A 13805-nucleotide genomic window follows, 5' to 3' on the forward strand; every position below is an offset into this window, starting at 1 on the left:
ATCCCTCCAATTAGATTAGGACAATCTCCTTGCTCCTTCAGGTAGGAACTAGGTTCTCTTTTATACTTGTATCCTCAGTAGTTCCTTGTATACAGTATGTATGGATAACCACTTTTTGAATGCCAATTTTACTTCATTAAGGCAGGTTCTCAATCATAGGCATATTGGTGCTTGCTAAAGTACTGAAAGGGCCGAATGAGGTGGTAAGGAGGATTGTTAATTGGGGGCCCCACAGGTTGTATACTCTGCCCTGTGCCACCACAAGGCAGATGGACAGCAATCTACAGATGGGGGATGTTCTTACTATCCCTGTGACTGGTGCAGAGCTTGGATAGAAGAGATGGGCAGAGTAAGGTTATGGACATACATAACTGTCTTGTTCCAAAAGCTTCTGAAATGTGTGTTGCTTTCCACCAAAACAAGAACAAAACACACCCCCCTCCTATTACTGAAGAGGCCAATGCCACCGAACATGTAAGTGTTCAGAGCTTCAGAGTTGGAGTCCTTTTGATATTACAGATCTTAACCTGAGGAGGGTGGGGAGAACCTTGCCTCAGAGAAAGGGCAAGATGGGAGAGAACGTTAGTACTAGACTTTGGCTGGGTGGCTGCACTGCTATTGTATCGTACTGGTTTCCCACCTGTTCCAGAAACAGTGAACTACGGAATTAGCTGGCAATGCATGCTTTTTGTGCCACCTGCTGGCAATCTCTCTGAATTATGGGTTTTGATAGAGGTTAGATGCTATATCCATCTCTTATCAGAGCAGGCCATTAAAGGGGCAGCCTGTAGCCCCTGTAAAGTTGTACTTCCCTTTCTGTTCTGAACCACACAGCTAGCTGCCAGAGTTCTCTTATCTATTGGCTGGGATTTCTCTGGGGAGCAGGGGGAGTAGGGGATGTGAGAGGTGTGGTTCTCCAAAGAGCACGAGTCATTAAATTCTCAAAAAACATCAACTCACTTTCATTAAAAATACATGGCAGACAGAAGTTTTCTGCAGGGGTGGAGGAGGGAAGTTAAGGGAGGGAAGGCACAAATTGAAACCAGATACATTAACAGGGAAGGAGAGAGGTCAAGATTCCCAAAAAGTTAAGTCACCATGCCTAGGAGAAAAAAAAAAAGCTGTTATAAGAAGAAAGGGTGCATGGGGGTAAAATGCCTGTGTAGGCTAATTTGAATTCCTGTAACCTAGTGGGCCTAAGAAAATTATTTACAATGCTGGTCTATCCTAGTCTTAAAAGATCCCACATTATTTCATAATCTTGGATCTCCTCAGATGTCATCATGTTCAATTCATAGCAAAATCCTCTCTATAACTTCCCCAGAAAATGGTTATCCACTCGAATCGAGGGTTCCCAGGATGGGAAATCACTACCTCCTGAGGTAGCCTATTCCTTTTTGGACTGACTGAATTGTCAGGAAGCTTCCCCTTACACAGAGCTACAATCTGCCTGTCTCTAAGCTCCACTCACTGTTCCTACTTCTGGGACCAAGTAGAACGACTCAAATCCCTACTTCCACTAAGGAATGTTGGATTTCAGATACTTTGAAGCATTTATTATCCCACTCCCTCACCTTCTCTCACCTCCCCTTCCCTCCGCCCTTCTTCTTCTTCTCCTTCTTCTCCTCCTCCTCATTTACTGAACCTTAAGGTCAAGGAATAGTTCCACATTTAACCTATGAAAATCTGGCATTAAATAAAAGCCAGTAAGATCTAGATACCCCAGCATCTCCCTGTTTTCTCCTGCACTCCTATTTACAGGTTCCTTACCCGCTTGGTTTGACTCTGGCCCAGACAGAAGGAACAAGAGGGGCATTCCACTCTGCTATACTGTCCTAAGCCTGGAGTGTTGGGACAGGTCCTTAGGCAGTAAGTAGACTAAAGCTCAAAGTCACAGGCCTACTTTCCCTTATCCCTCCTGATGAGTCTCAAACAATACACTCTTCTGGATCTGGTACCAGAAGACCCAGGTTCAAATGGAAGAGGGATCAGATTTATTCTGCTTGGTCCTAGAGGGCAGAACTATAAGCTGCAGAGAAGGTCTATTTTGTTTCAATAGAAGGAAAAATTTGTTTAATAATTAGAGATGCATAAAAATAGAATGAACTGCTGTTGGTGAGTTTCATGTTGTCCCTATCACTGGGGGTCAAGTGGAGGCTGAATGACCACTGGGGAATGTTTGCATCTAAGTATGAGGAGGAATTGTTTCATTTATTGTATCTGCATTCCCAGCCCCTAGCACAGCAGCACTTAGGAGATGCTTAGTAAATGTTTCTTGAATGATTAACTGTGGACAGGATTCCTATTCCAGTACTGGCTGGACTAGACCTGCGCAGTTCTTTCCAATACTTAACCATTTGCTGGCTGTGTGATCCTGGATGAGTCACTTAATCATTTTGAGTCTTCATTTTAAGTCTGTAAGATGGAGATACCAATACCTACACTACCTAAGTCAGCATCACTGCAAACATCAAATGAGATAATGCACACAAACACACTGTGAACACTAATGGCACTGTGTTAAGGTGACAGCTATTAACATGATGGGAATATGCCCTGAGAGAGTAGGGACAGCACTGTTTCCAAATGGCAGCTGGAACTGTGACCTGCCTAAGAGGATTAGGAAGAACTAGTACTCTTACACCCACTCCCCCCCAAATTCAATGAAACTGAAGCTTTTATACATCAGAACGACTTCATTTACAATATAAAAACACACAACTGCAGTGACTGTTGGAGAAACCAATACAAGTGGTATAAAAAAGGTGGGTTGTGGGGATGGGATGACCGGGAGGGAGCATATATGTAGTATCACATATTTACATTCAATACCAGGCCCCATTCTACAGCTGAAATTTGGGGCTGCTTCTTACCAGCTAAGTGCATTAAGCATTGGGTCTAGCTAATATAAGAAGCACCAAAGTGAGCCTGCTGGAAGTGAATCACAAGGCTCTTTGGGGCTCTCCCGACACCTGGTCAGGCCCACTTTCCCCAGTAAAATTCCTCAGAGCTCTGAAATTCATAAGCTACAGTCTGAGCTCCAGTTCCCAAAGCTGTATTCCTCCCTTCCCTGTGTGACAGAAGAAGAAGGTGAATGAAGCATTCATTCAGCACCTGATAGTGGCAGCTGAACAAAGCATGGTCTGGGCAGACTGTGTTAAACTGCGTCTATACTAGGCCCATGACACTTCTGGTACCCCAGAAGGCAGTGGGCTAAAGAAGGCCTTTAATCTGGATGCTCCTACAAAGATATGCCATGAGATTGGCCTGGGGAAAGGCAGTCTGTGATGGGGCCCGAGGGATAAAAGAGAACTGATATTTCTGTATAGCTTGTTGGCTACAGACCCCATCTTGGTCACTGGGCCTATTTCTTGAGGCCAATTCCACTGATGTCTATAGGGCACACTGAGTCTAGTTTTTCTCACGATGGAGGGTGGGGGGCATCTCACTGTTGACATGATTATGCTCCTTCATAGCAGGAAGTGTCCTTGGCCTGAGGCAATCCTGGAGCCCAGAAAACACAAGGTCATAATTGGGAGTGAGGTGGGGAGAGAAGAGATTACTCAGCACCAAAGCCATTGTAAATCATCAGCTGGGAAATCCATCCATAGCTCTCCGGCAATTGTCTCCTTTCATTTAGTGATGCTGGGAGAAGTGAATACAAATACCTCTTCTTACAAATGGATCATCTGCACCCATTTGTTCCAGTTCACTTCTTGTGGGAACACGCGGCCCATGCGGAGCGTACAGTCTATGGTGGGCTCATAAAACACGGTCAACCTCTCACTCAGGCCAGGGGCCGTCACCTCCTCTTCTACTGCCGGTTTGGAGAAGAGGGAAACTCCAGGTGGTTTGTTTAGGAAGAATTTTCTGATACAGCCAAGCGCTTCTAGACCCTGAGAAAATAAATAAAGACAAAATGTTTGTCTTTTAGACACATCCGTGGGCCTCACCACTGGTCTGAGCCTTTTCATCCTGTGAACTTCTTGGCCAAGCTTTCCCACAGACCCTCTATATGGGACTCAGTGCTAGTCATCATGCAGCTTCTTTCTGAATTGCTTTTCTTTTTCAGTTAGATCTGAGTAGCTGTGCCAAGAGAATTTCTTTCATATATAAATTTGATGTTCATGGCATCCACCCTGGCGCTAAGAATTCAAGTCCTAGTACAAGTCTCCCACTTCCTAGATATGTGGCTTTGGGGAAGCCATTCAAACTCTCTGGACCTCAGGTCTTTCACGTGTTAAACAAGCTCCCATGCCTAGAATGCTCTCTTGCCTCCCAACCGTCCTCTGCCCTCCTTCAGCAGAATCAGCTCACATTCACCTTCTGCCAGGTCTAGCCCAGTCCCTGCCACTGCTAGCACCTTCCCTCTGACATAACGTTCTATTTACATGATACATATCTTCTATGTACATAGCTATTTGCATGTTTTCTCCCCCAACAGACTATGAGCTCTTTGAAAGCAGGGACTTGGGGTTGCTTTGTTTTTGGTTTTTTTGGCCTTTTTTTTGTGTGTGTCCCCAGGGCTCAGTATAGTACCTGGCCCAAGGTAGGCTCTTATTAAACGCTTGCTCATTAACTGACTGGACTAGATGATCCCTGGATCTCTCGGTTTTAGTAGCCTATGAAGTAAGTCTCTGCTCATGTCAGAAGGACACATACTTGGAATTTTTTACCCAGCACAGTAGATGGTCTGTACTGAATTATCCCCATTCTCCTACTTGTAAGATGGGAGACCCAGATTGCTAAGGATCCATTTGAAGTCAGAGAATTCTCAGTCTCTCTGTCTCCTTGTTCTCCAAAGCACAACTGAACCTAAAACTGCATCTTTTATCACTTGTGCTCTGGAGAACAAGCATCTTTTTCTAAATCTGTGTATGGACCTGGAGAATTTCCAACACTGCAATGGGCTGCAGGACTCCTTGGTAGTGCTGAAGCAGGGTATTCTCGGGGATGCCAGGCTTGGTCATGATGTGGTAGAGGACAGCTTCCATCATCCCCTTACAGACTGGCTTATTTAGATGGCCATCCACAATGCGCCAGGGCCTGCCAATGAAGCAGACATTCTCACATTCCCTGTTGGAGAGACAGACGATGGATTTAGTGCTTATACCTGGTATTAATGTTACTGGTGAGTCAACATCTGAGGATGCGCAGAAAAACAGAGGCGAATGGCTGTATATGCTGTCAGACTTAGTCTTGATACAAGTCAGTTTTGCTTACTTGGTTTTTTTTTTGTCATAAAGGAATGTTCTATGTTGGTAGGCATGGTATATTGGAATATCTTAGTTTGAAATACAAATGGCACCAGTGAAACCTAAGTGAAAAAACAATCATTTAACTCTACTTACTTTTCCCGGTTTGCTTGGGAGAGGCTGCCTGCTCCAAAATTGTCTGCTAGAAAAACAACAGAAAGAGAGCATTTTTTATATATATATATATATATATATATATATATATATATATATATATATACACCTTTTCACAAGAAAAAGAATCATTCCTTTTGAAACAGTGTCGAGGATGGTTGGCATCTGGGAGCCGCCTGCAGCTAAGGCCTTGTAGAAAACTGGACTTTGTGCTCATTACCAAGAATATGGACATAAGTAATATTTCCATGAAGTTTACAAAGACTGACTAAAGAAGACATACTTAGCCCAACAAACACATGATAGGAGAGGAAGAAAAGGTTATAAATGGAGCAAGGAAAAACAGGCGATAACACTTAACAAATACATTTTGGTAGGAAGAGGCACTGCCTCAATGGGTGTTGGCCTCTCAGGGAGTCACACAAAGCCCTTTTATCTTTTTAGGAGGACTCCTGAGGTGCTAACCCTGTGGCTGACCATCTGGTTAGGAGACAGAATATCTGTAGTCAATAAACTGCTTGTGAACAGAACCCAGGAGCACATCAGAAATCCAAGGCCCTGAATCCTAGCAGAGGGCTTTCTCTCAGTGGGAAGGTTCTCTGCACTCAGTGAGCCAGAACACGTATCCTTCAACTGTCACTTGTTATGCTATTGGATTTTCTTCCAATTGAAGGAGAGCTTTGAGATCCCATGCACTTAAAAAAAAATGGAAACCAGTCCCTGTTGTCACTAAAAAAGAAAGCTTCTTTTGGGCAAGGAAAACTGACACTAGAGTATATTTTTTGTAAAGGTTTCTGGAAAAATTAAGTGGGCCTAAGGTGAAAAGAATATTCCCCCAAAGGTAACATAACAATAAGAACTGACATTTATGTTGTACTTTATAAAGGACTTTCCACAAATTATCACATCTGAGCTTCACAACAACTCAGAGAGGCCGCAGTAGTACAAGTACTCCCATTTTATGGATGAGGAAATCAAGGCTCAGGAAGGGAGGGCATGTGACTCTCCCAAGGTCATATGCCTAGTCAGTGCAGCTCCTGAAGCACAGCAAGGAAGGAAGAGAATAGGAAGCTGGCACACATGACACCCTGCTAGACTCTCTCTGACCTTCAAGAGTCGGCTCCTAAATGGCATATTTTGAAATTGTGCTATGACCTTGGCAGGGCCTCAGCTCACATTTCATAGCTTTCTCCTCAGATCCACCAACGGGGCTGCTGGTGGTGATGGTGGCCTAAGTATCGCCCCGGTTTCACACAGAAGGCCATGAGCTCAGCAGGGTTAGGTAAGTCACTCTGAGAAGTCAGTCAGTGGCAGAGCTCAGATAGCAAGGCCAGAGCTCCTTCCCTTCGTTATCACTGTCATCAGCCCCTTCAGCTGCAGAGAGGCCTACGTGTTGAGGGGAGCAGCAGAGGAGCCTCACAAAGGCCATCCTTCCCGTTCTCACTCACTGTGCTGTCCTGGTACCTAAGGCAGTACGTCCAGAGCCCACGCTGAAGCAACGAGCTAGTCTGGGCTCGGGCCAAGCCAGTTCTGGTCTCTGGGATTTTCAGGGTGGCTCCCTCGCCCAGCGGTCTAGTCACATAAGAACAGGATAAGCTGGACGAAATTGTTCAAACAGAGCCTGCATGGCGACCCCCCTGGGAGGCTGCAGATACAGCAGGTGAGGTAAGAATTTGGATCAGATTCCCTCCAAGGTCCCTCCAAACTGCCAAGATCTTTATGCATGTCATAGGGGAAGGAACGCTGGACAGGCTGTCACAAGTCGTCCTAACCCAGACATTTATTAGCTCCGTGACCCTAGGCAAGTCACTCAACTGTTCTGAGCCTCAGTTTCTTCTTCAGTTATTTTTTTTTGTTCAAGTGAGATAATGTACATGAAAGTACTCTGAAAGCTGTCAAGCTAAATACAAAGTGACATATTCACAGGAAAAATCTGCATTTTCTCCCACCCTAAACCCAAGTGCTAAGAACTGGCCTGCAGTGGTAAATTAATAACCTGGGGAGAATGAATTATCCAGTGTTAATGTCAAGTCAAAGGGTGCTTAAGCTGCTGCCGTACCTTTTGGGTCCTCATAGCCCTCGGGGGCCTGGGGCTGATTTCCAGGCTGCTCTTTGTCTGGCATTTCCAGGTCACTGGCATTTCCCCGATTGCCTTCAGTCCCTGATAGCCTTATGGGAAGGTCACTTTCACTTGATTCTAACTCAGCTCTGGGTGCTGGAGTTTCCAGGGTTCTTGTTCCTTCATCTGCAGGGAGAGCCCCTTTCTCTTCAGCTGGACTGGGGCAATGCTCTAGGCGTACATCCCTCAGAACAGCCTTCTTTGGGGGTGGCTCATTCATTCCTTCCAAATCACCTTCTGTACCCTCGTGAGTAGGGTCAGGGCCCACATGGCTGCTGTGCTGTGCCTTCCTCTTGGCCTCCCGAGGACCCAGTTCAGTTTCCTCAAGGAAGCTCCTCTCTTTGGAGAGCTCCTCCTGGGTTCTCAGCTGCAGCTTCTGGCTGGGTTGGTGAAGATCCTCTGTTTGTACATCAGTTTCTTCCTCCTTGTTCTTCAAGCGCACTGAGTGTAACAGCCAGGGTTGGGCAAAGATCATTGCCACCAGACGCACAGTGTTGCCTCCAACTTCCAATACTTGCTGCAGAGCCAAGAGGTCCTAGGAAAAGCAGAAAGGCCCATCTTGATATGTATTTGTTGACTGTATTCTGTATCTCCCTCTCCATGGAGGTATGTGGAGATAGGGCAGCATAACTCTGTTGGGCTGACTAGCTTTGGAAAGAGAGAACTAAGGCATTTCATTTCAATACCTAGAGTTAGCTCTATCTTGTCACTTCTCAGTTGGTCCTACCTGCTTGCCATAGGCTAGGGAGGGTGGTGACTCAACTTTGAAAAAGTTATGTTTGATTTTTCCACACCAGTACCCTGCTCCCCATCCATCTCCTTAGTCCTCCACCTCAAAGTGTATATTTATTTTTTAAAATGAACATGAATTTAAATTTGTTTTGAGAATTTAGTGACTCTACCTTGAGGAAATGGAGACTTCCTAGAGGAAGTGAGAATTTTCTGCCCTGGCTCAGGGAACCCCAGCAGCTGTTTGTAACTAACTCAAAGTGATCCACAAACATACACTTCCATTCAAACCAGACCAGCAGGGAGGGACAGACTCAGTCATCATGAGTTCTTTAGGTCCTGGATACGTGTTTGTTTTAAATTGTAATAGGAATCAGTCTATTTGCTCATTTAGAGGCAGCAGGAGGAATGTGATTACCTCTGCAAGTTCTATCAAATCACGAGGACTTTTAAGTCCGTAGTTGTCAGAGACTGGGATTGCTAGAAAAGAATGTGGCATCTTATTCCTATCAATATACATAGTCTGGAGAGGTGGCCAGTGGGCTGCACAGACAGCATCTGCTTTCTTAGCTTCTGGCCCAATAGTTCAATGCTTCTCAAATACATAGCTAGGATGATGGGGCCTCATAGGAAGCATGTGGGCACCACCCCTGCAGGTGGGCTGGGGCTTAGGGTATTTGTACCTGGCTCTCTCATCAGCTACTCTGAGGTGATTGCAATGGGAAGGAAAGGGATGGAAATCAGGTTCTAGTCCTACTTGTTATTAGTTAGTTAGCTGTTTGACCTTGGGCAGTTAAACTCTCTGAGTCTCAGTTTCCTCATCTTTACAACAAAGGAATTGGAAGAAGTTATTCTGTCTATCTGGGAAAAAAGGTTTCCTGCAGTCTTGGCTCTTCTTCAATATGGACTGATGACTCAAGACAGAGAAAGTTCATCACCCAGTCACTCTCTATTTCCCACTTCAAATTTCAGGGCCAGTAGTGACAGCAGGTCATATGAAATTAATCTAAGCTATTCACTGAGAATTTCAGATCTTTTGCTGGGAATAAAAGTTTCGATTCCTGGGTCTCTGGAGGCCTTAAAAGATTACATATACAGGATACACAGGGGAGAGCAGATGATCATAAGAGAACAAAATCGTTTCATATTTTCTAATGCTAAGCATAAATAGTAGTCACAGGAATATTTCTTTTTCCTTCAATGGATACGCAATATGCCTAGCCCTGATTAATGCAAGGGAAGATCCAAACCCATTTTTTCAAATGGTCTGGACCACTGAGTCCACCTGTACAACAGACCTGCAGCTTGTCTAAAACAGTCTTCTAGAAGTGCCTAGGGTACCGAGAGGTGAAGTGACTGATCTGGGTCACCAGGCCAGAATGCGTTAGATGCAAAGTCGCTGTGGTGTACAGAACAGAGACTCATGTAAAAGTGACTTATGACTTTCTGAAGCCTTGGCTCCGTACCAGGGAGCAATATGAAAGAGTGATTTTTATTTGTAAAAATAATCACTTACTGAGCGATTCTCTTAAAGACTGCCCTTGGCTTTGGATCTGGGGAAACTAGAAGCAGGTTCTAGATAAGTCCCTTCTTAAGACCCTAGCTTTGTCCTTTGAAAAAATCCTAACATTGTCCAAATGCTCCCTGAACTTCAGGATATAACTGAATGGTAATCCCTCCAACCTCAGACATTGGGAGCAAGTTGCCATCTTCATGTCTTGGCCCTGTGCTCATCTGTGAAACAGAGGGCTGTCAATCACCCTTGAACTACCTCCTTCACAAGCTGCTGTGACGGAAGCATTTTTCAAAGTGAAAAGAGCTACAAAAATGTGGACTATTATTATTTAGCTAATACATTTCGAAGAACTTTTGCATTTATTTTCCTTCTATGTAGGCGGTGTCCAGTTTACAACAAAACTGATAATGAAACTTGATGGCCAACTAACCTGAATATACTCTGACAGGGTCCTTGTGCGTTCACAGTCTATCTTCTCTAAGCTGGAGAACTGGGTGCTCAGCTCCACCTTGTCTACCCCAAAATGGGAAGCAGCTGCAATGGTGCTCTGGATCCCTAAAGCAGCAGACACATCTGTGGGCTTATACCCATAACTCTTCAGTTGTTGGACAAGCTCATCTATGCTGCAGGAATTTTCCTGGGTATTTATCAACCTGGTGAAAGCATCAGGGAGGCAGGTGACCCCAACTGCCATCTGATCCATTACGGATGTCACTGAAAAGAGAACAAACCCATGGATCAGAGATTTTTTCTAAACTATTACAAGACAAGAGGCAGAAAGATTCCTAAATCTTCTCTAAACTGGTTTATTTACCAGCTCCTGAATTATCCTGGTATCTTCTTTCCTCACAATTTTTCTTGCTTTTCCTGGAATGTCCTCCCTTCTGATCTGTGCCTATCCAAATCCTATGCATACTTTAATTCTCAGATCCAACTAATCTCCATTTCCTTTGTTTAAAACCTTCCAGCCCAGTCCAGTCCAATTCAGCCCAGCCCAGCGTGTAGTGGTGCTTTCCCCATCCTCTAACCTCCTACAGCAATCACTGTCTGTACAATCCTTTTCTCAATTAACTACGTACTACCCTGCCATCCATGATTAACATGAACAAATCTTAAAGCCCCCTATTGGTCACGTGTTTCCATCTTGTCTTCCCAACTAGTCTGTAAGATCTGTGGGGCCCTGATCCGGTCTTATGGGCCTTCACAGCCAGCCTAGCAAGAGTCTGGTGCCCTTGGGCAGTTCTCAGAAAACAATGATTTCTCTTGATTCAGTTACATCTCTTTGCATTTTATTCATTGCTCAAACAGGTATTAAGTGTTGACTGCATGCACTGCATCCAAAGCTGGCCTTCAAAGAGATTTTCAAGGCAAAAGAATGAAATCTTGAGGTCTGACGAGAGTTTTAGGGTATGAGGGTAAAAAAATCCTGTAAATCACCTGTCATTTCTCTCCACAGGGGAAAAGCACCTAGGGCAAGGGACTGAATTGGGGCAGGCCAACAGGTGACTCCCATAGCACTTCATGTCTCTGGCCACACACTGCTTTGTCTAGCTGGCTAACTCTATGACCTGCCACCTAGGACTCCTGGCTTCTGGTTCAGAGTCTGGAGCACCAACACTTTCTGTGCAAGAAGTCTGCCTGACCAGGAATGACAGTGTCAAGCTACTGGCTGTGCCTGTTTTCACAAATTTCTGGGAAGGAAGCATTTACCTGGGATGTTGAGGTGTGTGGGTAGTGGGGTACACCGTAGCTTCATTTTCATCTGGCAAGAATTCACTACAATGTTGTCATTGGGATTCAGGTTCCTAGTGTTGACAATACCAGGGGCATAGTAGCCCCTCATCAGTAAGTAGTTGGTGTGGGAAGCCTGGTGGGGTTTCACTTCTATCCTGCGTTTGGCCGCAGCACCCTCATCCAGCTCTTCCTCCTCTTCATCATCATCTTCCAAGCTACCATCCTTTGCCAAGCTAAGAGTAAAAAAAAAATTGTATTTATCCAAATAAATTGCCTCTTTTCAAGAGAGGACTCAAAATGAACCATAAGAGAAGAGCTTATCTATTTGTTCTATCTCTTCTAGGATGTAAACTTCTTGAAGGTAAAGGCTGTTGGTGACACTTAGATTTTTGATGACCTAGTGGACATCCAAGGTAGTGGCCCTGATTACCCTTTGTTTGAACTACTGCAATAGTTTTTTAACCTCCTCCCCTAACTCTAATCTTTCACATATTTGCTAAATTCATTTTCCTAACACACAGTTCATATTACATATCATATTTTGCTTTAAAAAAATCATTTCATGGCTCCTTATTGCTTAGAGAATAAAGACCACACTCCTCAGCTTGACACTTAACTCTGATCCAATCTGGCATCATCCAGCCTTACGTCATGCTACTTCTCTAGACCAGACTGCTCTTTGCCCACTACGTTCATGGTTTTCCCATATCTCTGCCTCTGATCACACTGTGCTCTATTCTGTGGCATCCTTCAAGAACCACTCAAATGCTACTTCCTCCAAAAAGCCTCCCCTGATTTTCCCAGTTAGGAATGATCTTTCTTTTCTTTTATCTTGAAAATCACTTTGTATAGGTCTTAAGAATTTCCCACGTTCAAATCTGTAATACAGATAGACATACACACATTTACCCATTAGACAGTAAGTTCCATTAGGACAGAAATCATGTCCTATTTAATCTTTGTACCTGCCCCCAGTGCCTAGCACACTGTTTTGCAAACAGTATGTCCTTAACTGGACAAATTGAACAGTAAGTACTTAATGAAAGTGTCTTGAATTTAAATGTTTTTATCATTTGAATTTAACTTTAGTCCACCCTTTTTGTTATCTAGGTCCCTCTTTTGATCCTCTATTTCTGTTTCCCCCTTTTAAAAGTTTTGTTCATAAATAAACCTATAAAAACATGTAAACATAATTGATTGTCCAATAAGATTCTGCCACTGATTGTGGTATGACCTAGGGCCTTTCTTAGGTCCTCAGCTTTCTTATTTATGAAATGAGGGGGTTACATTAGACAGATGATCTTTAAGGCCCTTTCAGGCCCTAACACATCCTACGTTCTATGGGAAGTCATGTTGTCACAGAAACTGCACTGGACTGGGAGGCAGAAGACCTGGGTTCAAATCCTGGATCTAACACTTAGTAGGGATGTGGCCCTGGAGAAAGGATTTGTTTGAGCTTTAGTTTTTTTTCACTTTAATTATGTGGCCAATCAGCCTTAGTACCTCTATCTAAGAAAAAGGTGAGAAAAGCACTTTGTGAAATTTGAAGAGTCACAGAAAGGTAAATAACAACCACCAGTGCCACAACTATGGCACTGCTGCTGATGACACTTGCTGTGGCTCAGGGGAGGTGCTCTGGAGGCCCTGGGGTCCCAGCTACCTGGCAGCGGCTGGTCTTACCTCTTCATGACTTCATTCTCGACCATAGAGCTGTCTACCACCACGATCTGCTCAGGGATTCGTACATCTACCGCAAGAAGTCCCAGAGAGAAAAGGCTGAGGATGGCCACACAGTGGCCTCCAGGGCCATCTAGCGAAAATGCCACCATGTCAGTCATGGCACCTTCTGGTTCCTTGAAGGAGAAACTGTCTGGCTGGTCTGCCTGGCCAACAGCCTTGACCTTCTCAAAGAACTGGAAAGATTCTGTGCAGACTGTACTGGGGAATCGCCATGTAAAAATCCTAAGCATTGGGGAAAAAAACAGAAATAAGTAAGAGAAGAGCTTCAATGTAGGGCTGAAGGGGAAAAAAATTTGTTTTGATTTTAAAAGAAAACAAACCCCAAATTCACATGGAGGTGAAAGAGTTTCTTTTTAAATTTCTTATACATACTCAAGCCCTTGTCCCTCTCTAAAAGAGCAATTTTAAGAAAGTTAAATGAATTAAGGATTTGGAATCAAGTCTGGTTTGAGTTACTGACTCTGCTACTTAACATCTGTGTGACCTGGGGCAAAAGGTCGACATGTATTTATTATGCACCTATGCCAGCTATATGTGCTAAGCCCTGAGGATACAGAGAAAGGTAAAAACTGTCCCTGTGTTCAGGGAGTTCACAGCC

At 44.2% G+C, this 13805-nt stretch overlaps 1 protein-coding gene across 1 annotated transcript in view; it reads right to left on the minus strand.

The window, feature by feature from the left end:
• Positions 1-938: 938 nt before the first annotated feature.
• GTF3C1 (general transcription factor IIIC subunit 1) overlaps positions 939-13805 on the minus strand; it is a 121797-nt gene continuing 108930 nt past the window's right edge. The window contains 7 exon segments of the mRNA XM_021006270.2: positions 939-3896; positions 4884-5076; positions 5352-5397; positions 7429-8023; positions 10164-10447; positions 11444-11700; positions 13148-13429. Of these exon segments, the coding sequence (XP_020861929.1) occupies positions 3675-3896; positions 4884-5076; positions 5352-5397; positions 7429-8023; positions 10164-10447; positions 11444-11700; positions 13148-13429 (1879 nt within the window). The 3' untranslated portion in view covers positions 939-3674.

The sequence above is a fragment of the Phascolarctos cinereus genome, unplaced genomic scaffold, assembly GCF_003287225.1.
Source record: "Phascolarctos cinereus isolate Bilbo 61053 unplaced genomic scaffold, phaCin_HiC Scaffold_4;HRSCAF=312, whole genome shotgun sequence".
NCBI lineage: Eukaryota > Metazoa > Chordata > Mammalia > Diprotodontia > Phascolarctidae > Phascolarctos > Phascolarctos cinereus.